Source organism: Elephantulus edwardii, unplaced genomic scaffold (genome assembly GCF_000299155.1).
Source record: "Elephantulus edwardii isolate Elephantulus edwardi_28Jun2011 unplaced genomic scaffold, EleEdw1.0 scaffold00034, whole genome shotgun sequence".
Taxonomy (NCBI): domain Eukaryota; kingdom Metazoa; phylum Chordata; class Mammalia; order Macroscelidea; family Macroscelididae; genus Elephantulus; species Elephantulus edwardii.
The window spans coordinates 17,971,114-17,991,082 of record NW_006399784.1 but is presented as its reverse complement, the minus strand read 5'-3'; the positions used below and the strand labels follow the sequence as shown (position 1 = coordinate 17,991,082).

The 19,969-nt window shown below is 39.6% G+C and overlaps 1 protein-coding gene across 2 annotated transcripts in view; it reads left to right on the top strand.

Annotated features, from left to right (window-relative positions):
- Positions 1–19,969, top strand: part of TRIM2 (tripartite motif containing 2) — a 189,787-nt gene that overhangs the window by 89,814 nt on the left and 80,004 nt on the right. The window contains exons 1-2 of one of the 2 annotated variants that reach the window (XM_006884463.1): positions 16,380–16,407; positions 18,900–19,086. In XM_006884463.1, coding sequence (XP_006884525.1) covers positions 16,380–16,407; positions 18,900–19,086 — 215 coding nt within the window. Of the gene's footprint in view, positions 1–16,379; positions 16,408–18,899; positions 19,087–19,969 lie in introns of those variants that run through there. The other variant, XM_006884464.1, reaches the window with a different exon arrangement.

The following is a 19,969-nucleotide window of genomic DNA, read 5'->3' as shown; positions in this document are numbered from 1 at the left end:
AGGGGTTTGTGTGGGGAGAAGGGTGCAACAATGAATGAATGGAATCCCAAAATCTCTGTAGATGTTCATTGAAATGAAAAAATAAACAACCTAAAAAAAAAGAAAAACCAAAACAAAACCTAGTTGCACTTTCTCATTATGAGGATTTGTTAAATTATCAGCTAAGCTCTCCAAACTCCTACATACCACCATTGAGTGGACTCTACCTCTTAGAAACTATAGGACAGAGTAGAATAATTCCTATATACAATCCCAGAGTCTGTCAATCTTTACCAGAGCAGATTCCTTTCACATTCTCCTTGGGAGTAGCTAATGAATTCAGATGGTTGACCTTTTGGTTGTTTGTCCCCTACTTATGCCTGCACCACGAGGACTCCTTAGATAGCCTCTGTTGTTGTTAGGTGTGATCTAGTAGTGTTAAGTCTAATTCATAGCAACCCTAAGTTAAATCACAAGGTGGATGGTATTTAGAAGAAGCCCTGGTGGTGTAGTTACTGTTGCACTGTTAATTGAAAGGTGGTGAGTTCGAATCCACCAAGCATTCCTCTAGAGAGAGATGGACAATCTCCTCCCATCAAGATCTGCAGGCTAGATCTGCTCTGGTGGCGCAGTGGCAAGAAGCTTCACTGCAATTCCAAAGGCATGCAGTTCGAATCCACCAGATGCTCCACTGGAGAAGGAGGGGCAATGTTCTCCTATACCAGTTGGATCAGATTCAACGTTACACAATCAAAAATAAAAATAGAAACAGGGGGGAGGGAGATCTGCAGCCTGGGAAGCCCAAGGGAGGGTCGCCATCAGTCAGCATGGACTTGACAGCAGAAGCTTTTCTGAAAAGTGTTTGGAGTCAAACTGCCCTGTGTTATGCTGTGTCTGTGGAAAGAAGTATTCCCAATTCCAGGTAAAATATCACAAATACCTGCGTTCCCCACTTGCCCTGCCTTCACCCTAGACTCCAGACACTCTAAACTACTACATGCAATGCCATGAACCAGCTGTTGTCTCCAAGCCTTTGCTGAAATGCTTCCCACTCCTCCCTGGCTATAATATCCTCCCTTGTGCCCAGGAGCATCCACTTCCTCCTGCAGTGAAAGCACCCAGCATTCCACCTGGCAACGGAGTGCTCCCTAACCCATGTCCCACACCCAGTGCTGCCTTCTTGAGGATTAAGAAACTTGTATCCTCTTCTGTGTCCTCATTTCCTGTTCTGTGCCTGGCACAGTCATTAGTGTTTATTGGCTTGAATAAACGAATCTTTTCTGACAAAAGCCCATCAACCAGAACAAGAGTCTCTTTCATTTCTCTATTATCTTCTGAGAACAGTTATCTAGTCCTGTGTAAGGCCCCTGAGAATTTGGATTGAATTGAGGGAAAGGAAGAAAGCACACAGAAGAAAATGTGCTGGGGAAGGAGTCATGGATTTAGCTGTGGGGTGAACTTCACATCTTGACTGAGAGAGGATTCTCCTCTTAGCAAGATAGGTACTTTTGTGAGATTTTAAGTCTGCGTGGGAGTGATGAAGGGTCTGATTGTTGTTTCAAGATTGGTCCTAATTAAATTGTAAACTAAAGTAGAATTGAGGTGCCCTAGTGGTGCGGTGATTGTTTGACTTCTAATTGAAAGGTCAACAGTTTGAACCCACCAGATACTCCTTAGGACCAAAAAAACCGAAAAACAAAAAACCCCCAACTACAACAACCTTGCTGATCTGGACCCATGAAGATTTACAGTCTTGGAGACTCTATAGAGCTATGGAGTCTCTGAATCAGAATTGGCCAATGGCATGTCAAAAGGAGGTTGACAGAGGCTTTCCAGAGCTGTACACGACTGGACAGAGCCAAACTCCGCACGGCTGTGCATTTTTCTCTGGTTAACACACGCAGCTGCTGACTAGTGGATTGGGAGTATGAGTCTATCCAGAGTGCCTCAGAAGAAAGGTCTTGGAGATATTATTCTGAAAAATCAGACACTGAAAATCCTGAGTAGATAGTTCTACTTTGACACACGTGGGGTTAAATGTTGTTATTGTTGTTGATAGGTACCACTGAGTCCACTCTAACTCACAGAGCCCTATGAACAACAGATCTGAATCTTGCTCTATCCTGCGTCATTCTCACCATCTCTGTTCGGCTCAAGCTCTTTGTTAAAGTCACAGTGTCGATCCTCTTGCTGACAATTCTATTTCCCAGTATGATGTCTTTTTCTAAAGACTAGCCCCCCCTCCTGACACGTGCTCAAAGAACATGAAATGAAGTTTCACCATCCTTGACTCTAAGGAGCATTCTGGTTGCACTTTCTTTAAGACAGATTTATTTCTTCTTTTGGCAATTCATGATATATATTCAATTATCTATGCAAACACTTCAATTCAAAGGCATAGATTCTTCTTTGATCTTTCTTATTCATTGTCAAGCTTTCAGGTACATAAGAAGCAATTGAAAATACCATGGCTTGAATCAGGCACATCTTATTCTTAACACTAACATCCTTATTCTTTAGGGTTTTGAAAATGTCCTTGACAAATACTGCATAAAGTTATTGTTATAAAACAGGACTGACATGGGGGGTGGATGGAAACTAAGAAAAGAGGGGATAAATAATGAACATTGTGCTGGAACAGATGAGGGAAAGAACTATTTAAAAGGAATATATGATTAAGAATTATTTGTATGACAACAGTCCAGAATAAGAGGTGCACAGCAAAGTGAACTGGGGGATGGGTAGGGGGAGGAAGGAGATTATGCAACAATGAATGGATATTTTAAAAAGTGAATTGAGGGCGCGTAGGGAGGAAAATGTGCAAGAATGAATAAATGAAAATCCCACTTTTCTGTAAGCTTTCATTAAAATCATGATTTAAAAAAGGAAGAGGAAGAGATTACTCCTTTGAACAAGAAAAAAATGCCTTTGATAATAAAAGAGATAATTACCATGAGACAAAATTAATGGCAATTAGTGAATTTTTCTGATGTTTGTCAATTTCATCAGCTTCTTTATGCATACCGCCTCATCTCTTACAAAAACAAGCAAGGTAAGTGGCTCTGAGGAGAAAACTAGGTGATTTACTCCCATTATGATTTACAGTCTCAGAAACCAATGGAAGGTCCCTAGGAGTCAGAACCAACTTGACAGCAGTCACTTTAGTTTTAGATAGCTAAATACCATTTCTGTACAGGAAGCATGTGATAAATATTAATGCAATCAAATATGCAAATACAACCCCATTATTTAAACAAGAGTTCTTAGTGCATACTTTTAAGTTAATAAAACCAAGGACTAGAATGCAATATCCTTCCCTGTCTTCACTGCTGTTTCTAAGGAATTACTAGCGAATTCCAGTCTGATATGTCAGATCTTTTTCATTCTAAAGCAATATTTGTTGCAATAATGAAAGAATTTTTTTAAAGAGAAAAGCAAACTGTAGGGAGTGTAAGGAGGAAAATGTACAACAATGCATGGAAATCCAAGTTTTCTGTAAACAATCATTAAAATCTCAATACAAAAAATTTTTAAAGTACTATTTGTAATGTAAAAATCTAATCATTTTTATTTGGATTCTTGCTGATCCTTTTGATGTTATTAATCCTTCTGTTAGTAAGTTTAATGACTTGATCTGTTATGTTTAACATATTTGTCAAAGTTTATCAAGTTTCCCAACTTTACATTGAAAACTTTAGCATTATTATAAAAAAAACAAGGTCAGAAATTCCCTGAACCTAATAAATATTCCAGTGTACTAATAATGAATGACTTCTAAATAGAGCCGCAGAAAGGAAATAATCATTTGCATTATGTAGCTTTGGGGGACTATGCAAACTCTTTTAAGGGTTTCAAAAAGAGCAAAGGGTTGTAGGAGCTGGTTGAACTGGGCTGCTTTTGCTTTTAAAAAAATTAACAGTATGTTTCTTTTGCTTATTTTTTCCCCCATTTACACTGTATTTCGAGCTACTTGAAACCTCTGTTTGAGAGCATCTTTTCTAACCAATGGAAGTAGGTGTGTGTGCTCTCACATTGACACAAAACACTCCTCTAAATTTGAACTTTCCTAGTGAGGCGCCGTACAGGCACCTAGCTTTCTCCTTAGAATCTTTTCTCCTTGCGCCCTTTTTATTTTTTTACGATCAGCACGTTCTCTGATTCTACCCCTGAGGGCACCTGTCTTAGCCGCGCAGCCCAGAGGGAAGGTGCCCTGGCTGCCTCGCCCTCCTTTAATCTTGCATTCACATTCTGGGGATCGACTGCACTGCACGGGAGCGTAGAAACAGCTGACTGCTGACTCAGAGGGGGAAGAGAGCCACCCACGAATCTCATTGCAGCTCTCTGCTGCATCCCTATCCCATAATCCCTTGCTTGGCTTGCTGCAGTCTTTTCAACAGACGCTGAGTGAGAAAAAGATGTCCTGTAAGATAAAGATTGATTGGTTTGGATGCTGAAGGGGGTCTCCCACTTGTTAATGACCCAGAAACATTCCTGCCGACTTTCCTGAGCCTTCCTCTTATTTCCTCCATTTTTCTCTTCCTCTGTTCTGTTCATGAGCGGGCACATCACTACATAGAACAGAAGATATGCTGGGCTTCTGATGATGGCTGCACCACATGGTAGGGAATTTTAACCAGTATCTTTGCATGGTGCTTCCAAACTTGAGATGCTAATAGAAATGTGCATTGTTCTTTTGGATTCCTGCGGAGTTGCAGCGACAGGCTTCGGAGGATTTAATACTGTCCGTTGGTTAGTCTGTTTGACTGAAGAAACCGGTAGGTGCTACGTTGAGATTGCTTTCTTTCATGCCAGGTGGAGAGTTGATGTCTCCTGTTCACTCTTTTTTGGCTTTTCACCCACCTCTCTTGTGATGATACTGCATGCTCTGTAACTGTAGGATAGAGAGAGACTCCCTCTTCACTTAAACAAAGGCTGTAGTTTAACAAGGATAGAGGGAAAGTCATACAAGATTTTTATTATCAAGCTTTTAATGTGATCTGATTGGATTATCTTTTTTTTTCTAGTATGTAGAAAATATGTATAATAGCTTGCTTTAAATAAACTGGTTTTTTGGTCTGCATCTTTTTTGGGCATTAAGAAGGGATGAAATATTCAATCTACAGGATCCCTGCCTGGCTTGCTCCCCGAGGGTGGAGGAGGGCGTGCAAGGCGACCCTCCCCCAACCCTGTCTTCTATGCATGAACCCTGGGGTTGAGTGAGACTCTAGTTACCATTGGGAACCCATTCATTCATAATGCATGACTGGATCCTCTGAATTCCGAATGCTATTGATGACCAGCAAACAAATATGCAGCTGATGATTTGGTTCCTTCTGACAATTATTTTCTGTCTCGAAGTAGAATCCAATTTGGGTGGAGCTCAGAGGAAGCATTATACTGGGGGGAAAAGGGGAAGGGGGAAGCCCTGAGCTGGACCTTGGATTTGCTTACTCAAACCTTGGATGTAATGATTGTATCTGAGAGCTTTTCTACAATCGTGCCCCACCCTGTCATTTTTCATTATTTTGGGAGACATTGAGAGTAGTGGGGGAATCAGAGATTGAGTAGTAAGGTTATGTATTTTAAACTAAAAACTGAAGATTAGTAAGTGGCTTTCTGATCCAAAAGATAAAATGAGATGTTTGTTCTAAGGAGAGATAGCTTAGGGCCAAACTGTCATGGTTTTAAGGAACAAATCTGGAGTCAGGTGGGGCATTTAAAAATTATTATTTTTCAGTTTGTTTCTTTGGCTTGGATCGTATTGCAGCAGTTCTCTTCCTTGTGAATAAATGACTAGAGACTTAAAAACAAATCAACAAAAAAACCAAACCAAACCTAAAAAGAAGAGCCAGCCATATTGTTGGCTCAGAATCCTGAAATGATTTCTTGAGTATTAGGATCCAATCCTTTGATTATTTGAGGCAGATGCTCTGGCAGCCCTCCTCCTAGCCCACTGTGATGTTAAATAACGCCCTCCCCTCCAAGCACACAATGAGAAGTTTCCTATGTGCTGTGCCATGAAAAACCACAGACAAGAGTCGTGGCCTTTACCCAACCTCTAAACATTTCTTTTCAGATTTCCTCTATGAAGACTCAAGTGATTTACATTGGAAAAACAGGGGGAGGGGAATATTCTCTGATAAAGTATGCTGTTTTGAGAAAGATACATACAGCATTTATAATCCACACGTTTTTTAAATGGACAGTAAAATCTATCCACTTTTTCTTTTACAATTAATGTTAGACTCTTGAGACAAGTTAGATTTTTTTTTTTCACTTATAGAGTAACAAAAGCTTGCTGAATTTTATTGGTGCAATAAAAGAAAAGTATTCATTCTTTGTCTTATTAAGAAATGAAAATGGCCTTTACATGTATATCTTTAGGTCTTGATTTCCCCAAACTAATGAATTCCTTTTGGCTATCCTTATTAATTGAGGGGTGGGGTGGGGGGGAAATCCTTAATATATAGTAATTTCTTTAAAACTTAGCTTAATTTTTAAGATTTCCTTGGCCTTTGCCACATTATCTAAAATAAAAAAAGAAGACTTTACCCCAGTATTTCATGTATTATTCAGTTATCTAGAAGCAAATACTTTCAAACTTTAAGAAAATGTCTAATTATTAACTATCATCATTTTCTGCTTAAGAATTATGTGATTCTTCAAACTGGCAAGGTTATAATTTATATCTTTTATTTGAATTATCAAATTACATCTGTAATTGCTTTTTTTAAAAAAAAAAACAACCAAACAAAAACCCCAAACAAATTCTGATGTCTGTGTGCCCCTTGATCACACTCTAAAAAGTTTTTGGAGAAGCCTTAGTAATACAGTGGTTAATAGCTCAGCTGCTAACCAGAAGGTTGATGGTTCGAACCCGTCAGGCATTCTGCGGGAGAAAGCTGGAGCAAGCAGTTCTACTCTACCACCCAGAGTCCCTGTGAGTCAGAATTAACCAATGGCAGTGGGCTTCAGGGGTTTGGGGAGTTTAAGAGTTTTCATGTCAGAGTAGAATTTATAGTAGAGTTGCTATTCTGCTCCTCAGAATATAATTACTGTGCAGATTGTCTGAATTTCAGTGATCAGGTTTCCTCTGAGAATTTGCAGGATAAAATGGGCCCAAGGTAATTACTCCTTGAAGGAAACACCCTTGAAGGAAACATGCGCTGCTACTTTTTTGTGCAGTTCTTTCTGCTCTCTCTACTTTACTCTCTCTTTGCTCTCGTAGTCTCAAATGGATTCTGTGCTTCTATAAAGGCTTTTTGCTATTTTTCTTGAAAATTTAGCATTTTAAGTAATTAAACCCTCATTGCAATAACCAATAAACTGAAACATCCTATATACTACAGGGCAGAACTGAGTTGCATTGGGTTTTCTTTGCTGTGATCCTGGTGGAAGTAGTAAACCAGACCTTTCTTCTGCCAAACAGCTGCACAGGAAAATGCATCCCACCCAGAGACCCTCTGCTTCCTATATACTAGAGGCAGCAAAGGGTTTGCTTTTAAGGCAGCCAATCTCTTAAAAGTTCTGACCTAAAAGAAATTTCTTTTCCTAAACCCAAGTCCTACCAAGCCACCGCCTTTATATAGTAGGAGAGTATCAGTATCTCTGTACAGTCCCCAAGGAAAGTAAATGTAGGAGAGTTGGCAAGCTGATGGATGTGAGGAGAGGAAACCCCACTTATTGACTGTCTCAGTGTACTGCAAGATGAATGGCAATTAGCCTGACCACTTAACACTGTCCATCACAAAGACCCAGGCTTCTGGAACTTAGAAAACCCAAAGCAGATCTTAAGACTGACAGTGAAAGGTGCATAAAGTAAGCAATGGCAAATGGTTCTCCACACTGAGGAAAGAGAATGGATATAATAGAGGTAAGTAGGGGATGTGGCCCAAAAATCAGTGTATCTAAAAAAGATTGTTATATGTCTGATGCCAAAAATGAGATGGTAAACTCTGGAGAATGTGAATATGGCTTTCTTTGGTGACAGAGTTACAGGAAAAGTCCTAAATGTCTCTCCAACATACCCTGCGCACGCACACACTGTCACATACACTTTGTTAGGAGAGATATGACACCTGACCTTCTAATTTACAAAATAGCTCATTAGAGATAGAGGCTTGATTTAACTGGAAATGGGTCACCCTGTTTTAATATCACTACAGAATGACCTCTTTTCCTTCTTCCAATTAAGTCCTCAATAACAATGCAAAATTCAAATGACAGGTGAAAAATAATATGCCCATAATTTAAAAAATTTAAAAATACTTTATTTTCTAATAATTTTAAGCTACACCTTGAGATCTTGGCAGGTAAGAGAATTTATATTGTGAATTGTAGATCATATAAGTTACAGAAAACAAAAACTGAAATCCATTACTGTTGAATCCATCCCAATTCATGATGACTCTATGTTAGGAAGTCTGTAGGTTTTTCTTGGTTGTTATAGTTACAGAAGCAATTTACTACACTTTTCTTTCATGGAGCTGCTGAGTGGACATGACATCCCAGTCTTTAGATTAGCAACCAATTATAGATCACTTATCTCTTTATTAATGTTAAACTATTATCTGTGACTATATAGTAGATAGGCACCCCCCTGGTGGCGTAGGCAATGGGGAGTTGTGCTGCTAACCCAAAGGTAGCACCTTTTTTGGTATCAACTGCTAGAAACTGTCAGCCTTTTGGTTAACGTGGCACACTATGGACTACACTGCCAGATCTACTATATAATATATATATATATACATATATACATACATATATATCTACTATATAATGTATATATACATAATCTTAACATACAGTTCTAATCCTAATGGTTCAAGATTAGGAACCAGACATTTATAAAGACTTCTGGTGATGAGATGCTGCATGTTGTTCAGGTGATGTGATGTTAACCAGAAAATCAGTGGTTCAAATCCACCAGCTGCTACATAGGAGAAAGATGGACAATCTCCTCCCATGAGAATTTACACACTCAGTAACTTGGTGGAGGATTGCTCAGAATCAACTTGATGTCAGTCAGTGGAGTTTTGTTTCAGGTTAGACTCTCTAGAGAAGCAAAACCACTGAAACTGTGTATGTATATAAGATTTAGAGAAAATAGATCAAGTACTTATAGAGGCTGGTATGTTCTATGTTTGTGGATCAGACCTCAAAAGACAGACATGTAGGGAAGCAAAGTCATCGGCCGGCAGAGTCGCAGACTGCTGGCTTCAGAGATTGCAACTTCAGAGGCTAACAAATCCAAAAGTCATCAGTGAGCAAGTCTGGAGGTCACTGGCCAGGAGCAAGATCAGGCAGAACATTTTCTAGCTTAGAAAGTCTATAATAAACTCAATATATATTCAATGAAAGTCACACACTTGAGGAAATTTCTTCTTAGATCAGATTGATCATATCTTTACAAAACTGCCTCTAATCTTGCCTCATTTACATTATAGAGATTAGAATTGACAGTGTTTACATGTTTTTGTACTATGCATGTTGTTATGTATCGTCAAGTTGAATTGACTCATAGCTGACCCTCTCTCAGGTTTACAAAGGCAGTAAATTGCACAAGAGGAAACTGATTGTCTTTCTCCTGTGGAGCAGCTGGTGCATTCAAATCACTTGCCTTTGGATTGGCAGCTTAATTCCTTACCACTAAGATGCCAGAAATCCTTACACATAGATGATTTTAATGGTTCAATAACTCCTGTTATTATATGTTGTATTATATATAAATGAAATACCATAAAATTAGACAACAGAAGTGGAATCTGGTAACTTTAGGACATGTTGCAAGGAGGGACTGGTCCTTGGAGAGGGACATCATACTTGGGAGGGCAGAGGGACAGCGCAGGAGCGGAAGACCCTTGATGAGATGGATTGATTCAGCGGCTGGGGTAATGAGGGTAGGTGTGTTGGAGACAGTGAGATTGGCACAGCATAGAGCAGGGTTTAGGGCTGTTGTACATAGGGTCGCTATGAGTTCCAAGCAACTCAACAGCACAAAACAATAACAACAACATAATCAAATATACTGCCCCTACCTCCTCACCACATTTTCAAATTTTATTTTCTAAAGAAACCTTTGGAAGCAGGAATGGCATGCACTTCCTAAACAGCATGCCACTGGAAACTCTATGAACTTTTAGAAACAAAGATAGAGAAAGGCTTCAGGTTTTTTGTCATGCTTGACTGGACAGCAATCAGCAACAAAGAAGCCTACATTCCTGCTTCCTGGTGACTCTTTCCTAGACCAGCCTGTCAAGTTTTACCAGCTCCCTCTCTTCTCAGAGCTGTGGTTTCAGCTTGGCCCCTCTAGTCTCCCTTCCTTCTCGTCTTCACCCTGGAGTCTGAAATAAAGAGTTTGGAGGATTTGCTGGTCTAAATGATACATTGAGGTGTAGAAAATAAGGTCTGAGCCTTAGAATTGCAAACGCAGGCATTTTTCTCTTATTACATCTACTGTCAAGTCCATATTTCCACTTGGTAATTTCAATCAAATTGTAGGAGCTTTGAGGAAATAAGCCGGGACAAAAACCAGAGACGACATGAGGAGAGAAATGCTAGGATGGGATTTTTCTGTGCTCAAGGATGTTGCTATGTGATCATCGTACATTTTCCCCACACACGATGAACTGAGATTAGGTGACAGGCTGCCATTAGTAAAGAATTTAAGTGTCACCTTTCTTGGGTTTTATGGATCCATGAATATTTGTTCTTAGTCCTTCTCAATTTCTTTTTCTGTGTTTGTGGTCATATTGAAATATGTCATTCTCTGGATGATGCTTTGTCACTAAGCATTTTCTGGATGACAGCTTTGCGTAACAGAAAAGGCCTCTCTTTTCTGCCACTGTGAGTCTATTCTGATTCCCTAAATAATAAGTATCTACATTGTACCAGGCACTGTTCTTTTGTTGTTCTTGTTGTTTTTATGTGGGACGACAGCAGTGGACAGGAACTCTGGTGGCTGCGCTGCTATTCCAGAGGTATGCTGTTTGAATCTACTGGTGGTCCATGGGAGAAGGAAGAGGAACTTCCTCCTTACCTTTGGATTAGCTCCTGATTAACTGCTTTGGAAGATCCACTGGAGGGTCAGCTATGGGTCTGGTCCAACCTGATGATACACAACAATTGCAGTGGACAACAGAAAAACCTCAGTCATCATAAACCATATATTCTAGTGAAAGAAACGTCATTATGCAAAATGAATAGATTGTAGCTTGTTGTTAGGTGACGTTTTGTTGACTGCAACTCATACAAACCCTGCAAACAACAGATCTGAGCTTTGCCCTGTCCTGTGCTGTCCTTATCATCTCTGATATACTTGAGCCTATTGTTATAGTCAGTATTTTGATCCATCTTGCAGAGGGTCTTTTCTTTCACTGACCCTCCACCTTTCCAAGTATGTTGTCCTTTCCAAAGGCTGGCCCGTCTTAACAACATACTCAAAATACATGAGAGGAAGTCTCACCATCCTTGCCTCTATCGAGCAGCCTGGCTGCACCTTCTCCAAGACTTACTTTTTTGTCCTTTTGGCAGTCCATGAGATATTCAGTACTCTTCTCTAGTACCATAACTCAAAGGCATCAGTTCTTACTCTGTCATCCGTAGTCATTGTCCATTTTTCAAATGCATAGTAAGCAATTGAAAAGACCATGACTTAGATTAGGGGCACTTTGTTCTTTAAACTGACATCGTTGTTTCTAGCACCCTGGAGAGGTCTTTGACAGCACATTTTCCCAGTGCACCTCATCTCTTGACTACTGGTACCAAAGATGTTGATGGTGGGCCCAAGCAAGACGAAACCATTAGCAACATCAATCTTTTCTTCATCTTTCATGATGTTTGTTGCCTCTTGGTGGTAAGGTTGTTTTCTTGATGCTGAGATGTAATCCATATTGAGGGCTGTAGTCTAACTTTCTGCAGTAAGCATTACAGGTCTTCCTCACTTTCAGCAAGCAAGGTTGTGTTGTCTACATAATGCAGGTTGTTGATAAAATCCTGATGCCTTATTTCTCTTCAGATAGCACAGCCTTTTAAAATTCAGGTGGGATAGACTCAAGGTCATTATTTTCATTCTGATGGATTTGTTTTCATTTTCTTCAGCTTTAATTTGAATTTGTACATTAGTAATTAATGGTGCTTCACAGTCAACACTGGCGTGGTTATTAGGGGTTTGTTGTTTTGTGGGGTTTTTTTTACTCATTCAATGTTGCACATTTTCTTCCCTCCTCCTCTCTACCTTATCCCCTAGTCCACTTTGCAATATACGTCTTGTTCCGGATTGCTGCCATGCATCAATCATCTATTCCTTTTGGACAATTCTTCCCCTCGTCTGTTCCACTGCAACATTCATTATCTATTCACTCTTTTTTCCCTTTTCTTCCCTGAGCCCTACATGTCAGTCCTATTTAAAACAGTGGCATTATGTAGTATTTGTCCTTTTGTGACTAAGATATTTCACTCAGCAACAACAGGTTCACCCATGTTGTATAATGCTTTACAAATCCGTTGTTTTTCAGTGCTGCATAATATTCCATTGTGTGAATGTTCCATAGCTTTTCTATCCATTGATTTATTGCTGGGCACTTGCATTGCTTCCATCTTTTTGCTATTGTGAATAATGCAGCAATAAACATGGGCATGCATACATCTGTTTCAGTCGTGGTTCTGGTTTCTTTAAGGTATATTCCCAGTAGTGGAATTACTGGGTCAAATGGTATTTCTAATTCCAACTTTTTGAGAAAGTTCCAGATCACTTTCCACTGTGGCTGTACCATTTTACATTGCCACCAGCAGTGAATAAGAATTCTAATCTCTCCACAACCTCACCAGGATTCATTGTTTGCTGCCCTGCTGAACTTTGTTGTTATTGCTGGATTGAGATGATATCTCATAGTTGCCCTGACTAGGTTTTCACTGTTGATATTGAGCTTCTCTGCTAATTCTTTCTACAGATGTAGTGGTGCGGAATCTTTTGTAGTCAGGCAGGTTAGCAACGTGTATATAGTTGCCATTTGTGGTTTGGTTTTGTTTTTTAAAAAAAACAATTTGCAATGAACATGAAAAATTCAGTCATTTGCTCTCCAGCTTCATTCCTGTGATGAACTAATTTCCAACTCCCAATCCTGTTTCCCACTTTTGTATTCCAGTCACCAATTATTTGTATGTGGTTTTTTTTTTCCAGTAACCAATTATGAATGCATCTTGATTACATGTTTGGTCCTTTTCAGACTGCAAAAGTTGGTAGAAATTCTCATTCTCATCATCTTTGGCTTTAGTTGTTAGTGCGTATATTTGAATAAAGTTGCATGAATAGGTTTTTCTTGTGTGCATTATATGCTTGCTTTATTAGAAAGGATCCCAGGTGATGGTACAGGGCATAACAAATTTTACTACCAACCAAAAGGTTGCCTGTCTTAATTCACCAGCTACTCCTCAAGAGAAAGATGGGCAGTCTCCTCCTAAAAAGATTTATAGTTTCTGAAACACTATAGTGGTCCCTAGAGTTGGAATTGAGTCATCATGTAGAGCAGAAGAGTGAGGAAGGGAAGAGGGCTTAATCATAGGATCACACAATTTGATGGGTGGAGGGAAGGGTGGGTAATATATGTTAATTTTGTAAGTAAACCAGGGTAAAATTAAAAAAACAATTTAAACAAGAAAAGTAACCAGTGCTTTGGTATATATTTTGGAGGAACATTCTTCTATGGGGTACAGCACTCTTCTGTCAATTTGCTGTACTGAGGTAACCTGAGGTTGCTGTGATGCTTAACCTTGTGTCATTAGGGTGTCAAATGCTATAACAGTTACCCATGGTGGACAGTGTTTGGTGGAGCTCCCAGTTTAAGATAGGTTTAGAAGTAGGAGTGGCATTCACTTCCTAAACAGCATACCTCAGAAAACTCTATGAACTTTAAGAAACGATGATAGTTATAGAAAGGCTTTAGGTCTTTTGTTCTTAGGGTCGCTATGAGTCGTACTTGATTCTACGGCAATCAGCAACAACAACAATACTTCTAATATTGTATACATCTTGGAGAAAGTGCATCCAGAGTGCTCCTAAAGAGGCAAGGAGGACGAAGCTTCATCTCACGTATTTTGAGCATGTTGTTAGGATTTCTTGGAAAGGGACATCATGCTTTGAAAGGTAGAGTCACTAAAGGAGAAGAGAGACCTTCAGCCAGATGGATTGGCACAAGTGACTGCAGCAGTGAGCTCAAGTGTGTTGGAGATGATGAGGGTGGCACAGGACAGGACAGGGTTCAAATGTGTTGTTCATAGGGTCACTATGGGTCATACGTGACTCGATGGCACCACCAACTGTGGAGTGCTATGGAGAAAACTAGAGCAAAAACAGGAGTCGGGAGTGGTAGACAACTGATCAAGTTGCCTGTTTAAGCTGAATGGTCAAGAGATGAGTCTGGGCTGAGAAGGCGACATGAGCAAAGCTGGAGAAGAGGGTGAGCACCTGTGTCCAAAGAGTTGCCCTCTGTTTTCCGCTGTCTGAGAACCACAGCTAGTCTCCCCACAGAAAAGCTCTTATAGCTGGCTAATTAATGCCTATATCAAACTATTGATCCAAATGTATCAAATCAATCAAAATGTTTGTGCATCCAAGTCATTTTTAAATGGCTTTTTCTGCCATTGCTTCTCCAGCATTTCCTCTCTTGTTGACCTTTTGACAACAATACCTCTGTTGTTTATTCCTGTATTAAGCCAGGCCTCCAACAGAGACAAAGCCCACCCCAGGCATCTTTCCCATGTATATCTCTCTAGAAATTTTGTTTTGCTATTTTCTCATCTTTAGAAAAAGAGGAGTTTTATATTTTCATCTCCTTAATTATCATGAATTTGTTTCTGCTGGCTATGCAAAATCAGTCAGAAACAGAGATGGGGAAAGGGAAGTAGGCTGGGGGTTAGATAACATATATTGCTTTTCTAGTCAAGGACACCAGAAGTTGTGTTAACACCCAGCCACTTTGATTCAAGGTTGCAGCATATTTTGTGTATGTTCCTCCTGGCACATGCAGGCGGATGGAAGACTTCCCACTGTGCTTATTAGCACACTAGAAGCCTCAATTCTAAGCATTCCTTTAGAAATACTCAATTTATCTTCATATTATGGGCATCCAGTTGTATATTACAAGGATTATCCTGGCAAAGTTTTGGTTTGGGGATCTTTATAAGTTGAAAACTTTTATGTTGATCCTGGGAGCCCTAAAAATCCAGATGTCTTCAACAGGTCATTTGTGACAAATCCATGGTATTACAATGCTTTTAAATTTGTGTTAATGAGTAAGCTTAATTAATCTACTGTGAAGTAGAGAACTAACAAAGACTTGCTTTCACCTTCTCTAGTAATTCATTATAATTAGAATGAAATATTTCTTTCAGATTTAGGACATAGAAATGTCAGCTCAGAAAATTGCAGTCAACATATGTCATTTCTTTGTTAGAAATCAAACTTCTGAGATTTTCTAAAAATATTTTTATTGGTTTTCATATATTAATTGTTTTATACCATCTTTCATTTACATTGTATTTCATACAATCATTCATATACATTCTATTTTACATTGTTTATACTAGTTTATTTACAAAATTCACATACATTGCTTTTCACTAAGATTTTTTTAAGTGATTAAAATCCAGTATGTTTTCTTTCTGCTTATTTCAGTACCCAACATGAAAGTTATTATTTCAAAGGGTAGTATGAAAAATTTTTAAAACTATTGAAAACAAAATTGTTTCTATTTGATGAGTTCAATACCCTTTATAATTCACACACTTCTGTTACCTAATAATGAATGAGCCAGTCGGATGTTAACTTAAGACTACATATCATCTAATTATCAGAAACTTGGAACCCGAGCTTTCAGAGTAACTGATTTTACTGGCTGGCCTTGAGCAAATCCTTTAACCCCTCAGCTTTGGTTTCCTTATCTTTCAGCCTGAAATCCATTCCTTTTCTATGCTGATGTCATAGGGATGTGGTTAAAGAAAAGCAGAGGACCTGGCCATACTTTGAGCTCCTAGGAGAGGAGCTACATTTGATCCAATCAATGAACATTATTCTCGGCTCAAGTTCCTTAGGGAGAGTGCAGTGAGTTCTGTCTGAATGCGACATTCTAGCAAGCAAGTGCTGCTTTTGCAGGGTTCTTTCTGCTTTGGAGGGAGCTCGATGGTGTAATCTGCAGAGAATCGCACAGCTAATCCAACGGTAGCATTTTTCTGGCAGTTCAAATCCCCTAGCAGCTCAAGGGAGAAAGACAGTCTCCTCCTGAGCGATTTACAGCCTCTGAAAGCCCATGGGAGGGTCAACTATGCATCAGCTTTGACTAGATAAATGGTATTGAGTGACTGAGTGAATCTTGTTATTAATCAAACTCCTTAATTGATCTAGAATGCACAGATCTGGAAAATGCCTGTCACATATGTAACAAAACTCAAATATGTATAAATCACAGAATTTACTTCCCATTTAAAAACATTTTTCAAAAATTTTATTTGGTAGAATGTAGGAAGAATTACCATTTGTATTTAGTAAAGACTAGAATTGTTGCCTCTATTAATATGGCGTATTTCTCAGCTTCAGACACAGGTCTTAGGACAAGTTACAGTCCTTTGTAGAAACAAGCTTCTGTTTCTACACAGTGCCTTCTCCAAGGGGAGCGTTGGGGTTTATGAAGGGGGGGGTGGCTCAAGAGCTTTAGAGACATAGATTTGTTGTTGTTGTTGTTATGTGCCATCAAGTCGTTTGCAACTCATACCGACCCTATGTACAACAGCCCTAAACCCTGCTCTATCCTGTGCCAATCGCACTGCCTCTGACACACCCATCCCGATTACCCCAGTCACTGAATCAATCCATCTCATAGAGGGTCTTCCTCTCCTGGGCCGTCCCTCAACCCTCCCAAGCATGATGTCCCTCTCCAAGGACCTGTCCCTCCTTGCAACATGCCCAAAGTATATCAGACGAAGCCCCAGAATCCTTGCCTCCAAGGAGTAGCTTGGTTTAACCCTCTCGAGGATGAATCTGTTTGTTTTCTGAGCAGTCCATGGTACATTCAGTACTCTTCTCCAGAACCACAGCTCAAAGGCATCAATTCTCCTTCTGTCCTCTCTAGTCATTGTCCACCTCTCTAAGAGACATAGATACTTGCATTTATTTTCTGAAAAATCTTAAGGGAGTCCCAATTTATCTATATATGACAAGAAGAATACTACCTCCTACCTAAGGTCCCTATGAGTAGCTGTAGGACTCAATGACACATAACAACAACAAACAAGGTTTATATTAAGATTGTTGTTTTTATGTGCCATTGAGTTGCCTGCGACCCATAGTGACCTGAAGTGACTCTGAAGCCTGCCCTGTCCTGAGCCAGTCTCCCTGACTTCAACAAACCTACCCTCATTACCCCAGTTACTGTGTCAATCCATCTCCTCCGGGGTCTTCCTCTCCTGTGCTGTCCTTCCACCCTTAAAAGCGTGATGTCTTTCTATAACAATTGGTAAAAGGTTATTTCTATTTGGTAATTGGAGGGTTGTGGAAACTTAACCAAATATTTAGAAAATTAGGCCATGTACTGTAGCTCAGTTTTGGTCTACCCTTCTCAGACAGAAGCCAGACATTCTTTAAGGTAATAAATGGAGCTGTGTTTTGTTGTGACTTTGCCTCCTTTTCCCCCCTCATTGATTCTGTTTCTCCACTTTTTTCCTCTATGACCCTCTTCTAACTCTCCTTTTCTGACATGAGTTAGATCCCTCAAGTTTTGAAACCTCTTGAACCCAATTCACTTCACTAGATCTCTTAACTGCCAACACAGGAATACAGATTTCCCCCTGATGACCTAGTGGTAAGAAGTTGGTTGAGCTCCCAACCCAAAGGTATCCAGTTTGAATCCATTCGTTTCCTCAGGAGAAAGATGGGAATTCCCCTCCCATGCAATTCACAGCCTCTGGAAACCTGCCAGGGCATCAACTCTGAGTCATTTCCAACTCCACAAGACAAGGATGACCTCTAGGCCTTTCTGGCTGTCCTGTGGAAAATATATTTTAGTTCCAAATCTACAAACCTTCTACTCTGAAGAAAACGTTCTGAACCACTTAGAAAGGTTTACATTTAAAATTCTACAGCACAGTGGCTAATCACTGGTAATGGAAAGGCCCGCAGTTGGTACCCATCAACTGTTCCATAAGAGAAAGATGTAGCAATCTGCTTCTGTAAAGATTTACAGCCTTGGAACAACCCTGTAGGGCAGTCCTGTTCTCTTCTGTCCTGGAGGGTCTTTGTGAGCCAGAATCAATTCAACGACATTAAGTTGTTTATTTGTTTACGTATTAGGAGTACAGTAGTTAGGGAAATGTTCCATTTTAATAGGAATCTAAAAATGAATCACAGTCAATATAGTCAGAGCTGCAGGGATAGTTTCTATAGATGGGCACTTATATAGATAAGTACTCATCCTTCAGCTGCCACTGCTTTGGATTCAGCAAACATAGTTCTAGTACGACACACCCTCTTCTACATGTATTGTTTGCATGATATTCTTGATTATTTTAATGATTTCTAAAATTAAACAGTAGGCAGATAACTATACTCCTTTTACGATCACAAAGGTTGGCAGTGGTCATTTTGAGGGCACTAACCTGGAATTCTGGAATCCTTGAATGGTATAAAGCTTTTCAAGTAATGGAATGTTTGAAAGTTCAAGCCCTTCAGACCTGGTGATCAACTTCTGACAAAATCCGTCTTTGAAAACCTTATGGCACACTGTTCTACCCTGACTCATAGATACAAGTTGCAACTGTCAAAATCAACTCAAGGGCATCTTTTTTAACATGGAATTCTACCTGTGGTAATGAATGAATTAGTCATAGATTTGCACTGATCGATTCTATTTTTCCATTTCTGTTTTTCTGACAGCAGCAGTGTGCAGGGTCAAAGACAGCCAGACCCCCATGTCAGTGGTCTAGGATGGCCAGTGAAGGCACCAACATCCCAAGTCCTGTGGTACGCCAGATTGACAAGCAGTTTCTGATCTGCAGTATATGCCTGGAACGGTACAAGAATCCCAAGGTTCTCCCCTGTCTGCACACTTTCTGTGAAAGGTAAGCCTCCTTGTGTTCAGGGAATTAATTTTCTCCAACTGACCTCCTACAGCCTATTTCCCGGATTGTACCTTACCTCTGAGAGACAATGGACCTTTTGTATTTCTGGTGGATGTCTAAGAATATAATAACATGTTCCCAATTATTTACTTTATTTCGTACAATTACAGTCAGGGGAAAAGCAGTCAAGTACTGATTCATTTCCACAGAAAGTGGAGCATTAAGTATTTTTTTGTAATTTTTATTATTATTATTAATTTTAATGAACATTTACAGAGATTTTGGATTTCCGTTCATTCATTGTTGCACTTTTCTCCCTGCTTACCCCTCCCCTCCAGTTCGTTCTTCTCTTTGAAAAGTAAAGAAAAATTCTTTCTTTGTTATACAGTCCCTCCCCCCAAGTCCACTCCACTATGCAGCCTTCATTCTGGACTCATGTCAAGACAGTAATACCTAATCATGTATACCTTTTAAACATTTCTCTCTCTCATCTGTTTCAATGCAGTATACATTTTAAGATTAAGGGTTTTTTCTAATTTCCTCTTGTTCTCTCTGAAATACTTTTTGCTGATTCCACTTTGCTCTGTCTTTTCCCATATAACCTATCAGGTAGAATATCTGCCTGTATGAGCTGTTAATTAAAAGCACAGAGCTATCTTCCCGTAAATACTTCATAAAATAGGTTTTGATTCATAGTCAACATATCAGATGGCACAATGAACATTATATTTTCTAGTTAAAAACAAAAACCAATAACCATACGTGTGAAATAATTAAAAACTACTACTGTCTTGGCACCAGCAGCCAGGAAATTAAAAGGCGCATTGCCATGGGAAAGTCTGCTGTTAGGGACCTCTCCAAAGTGCTGAAGAGCAGTGGTGTC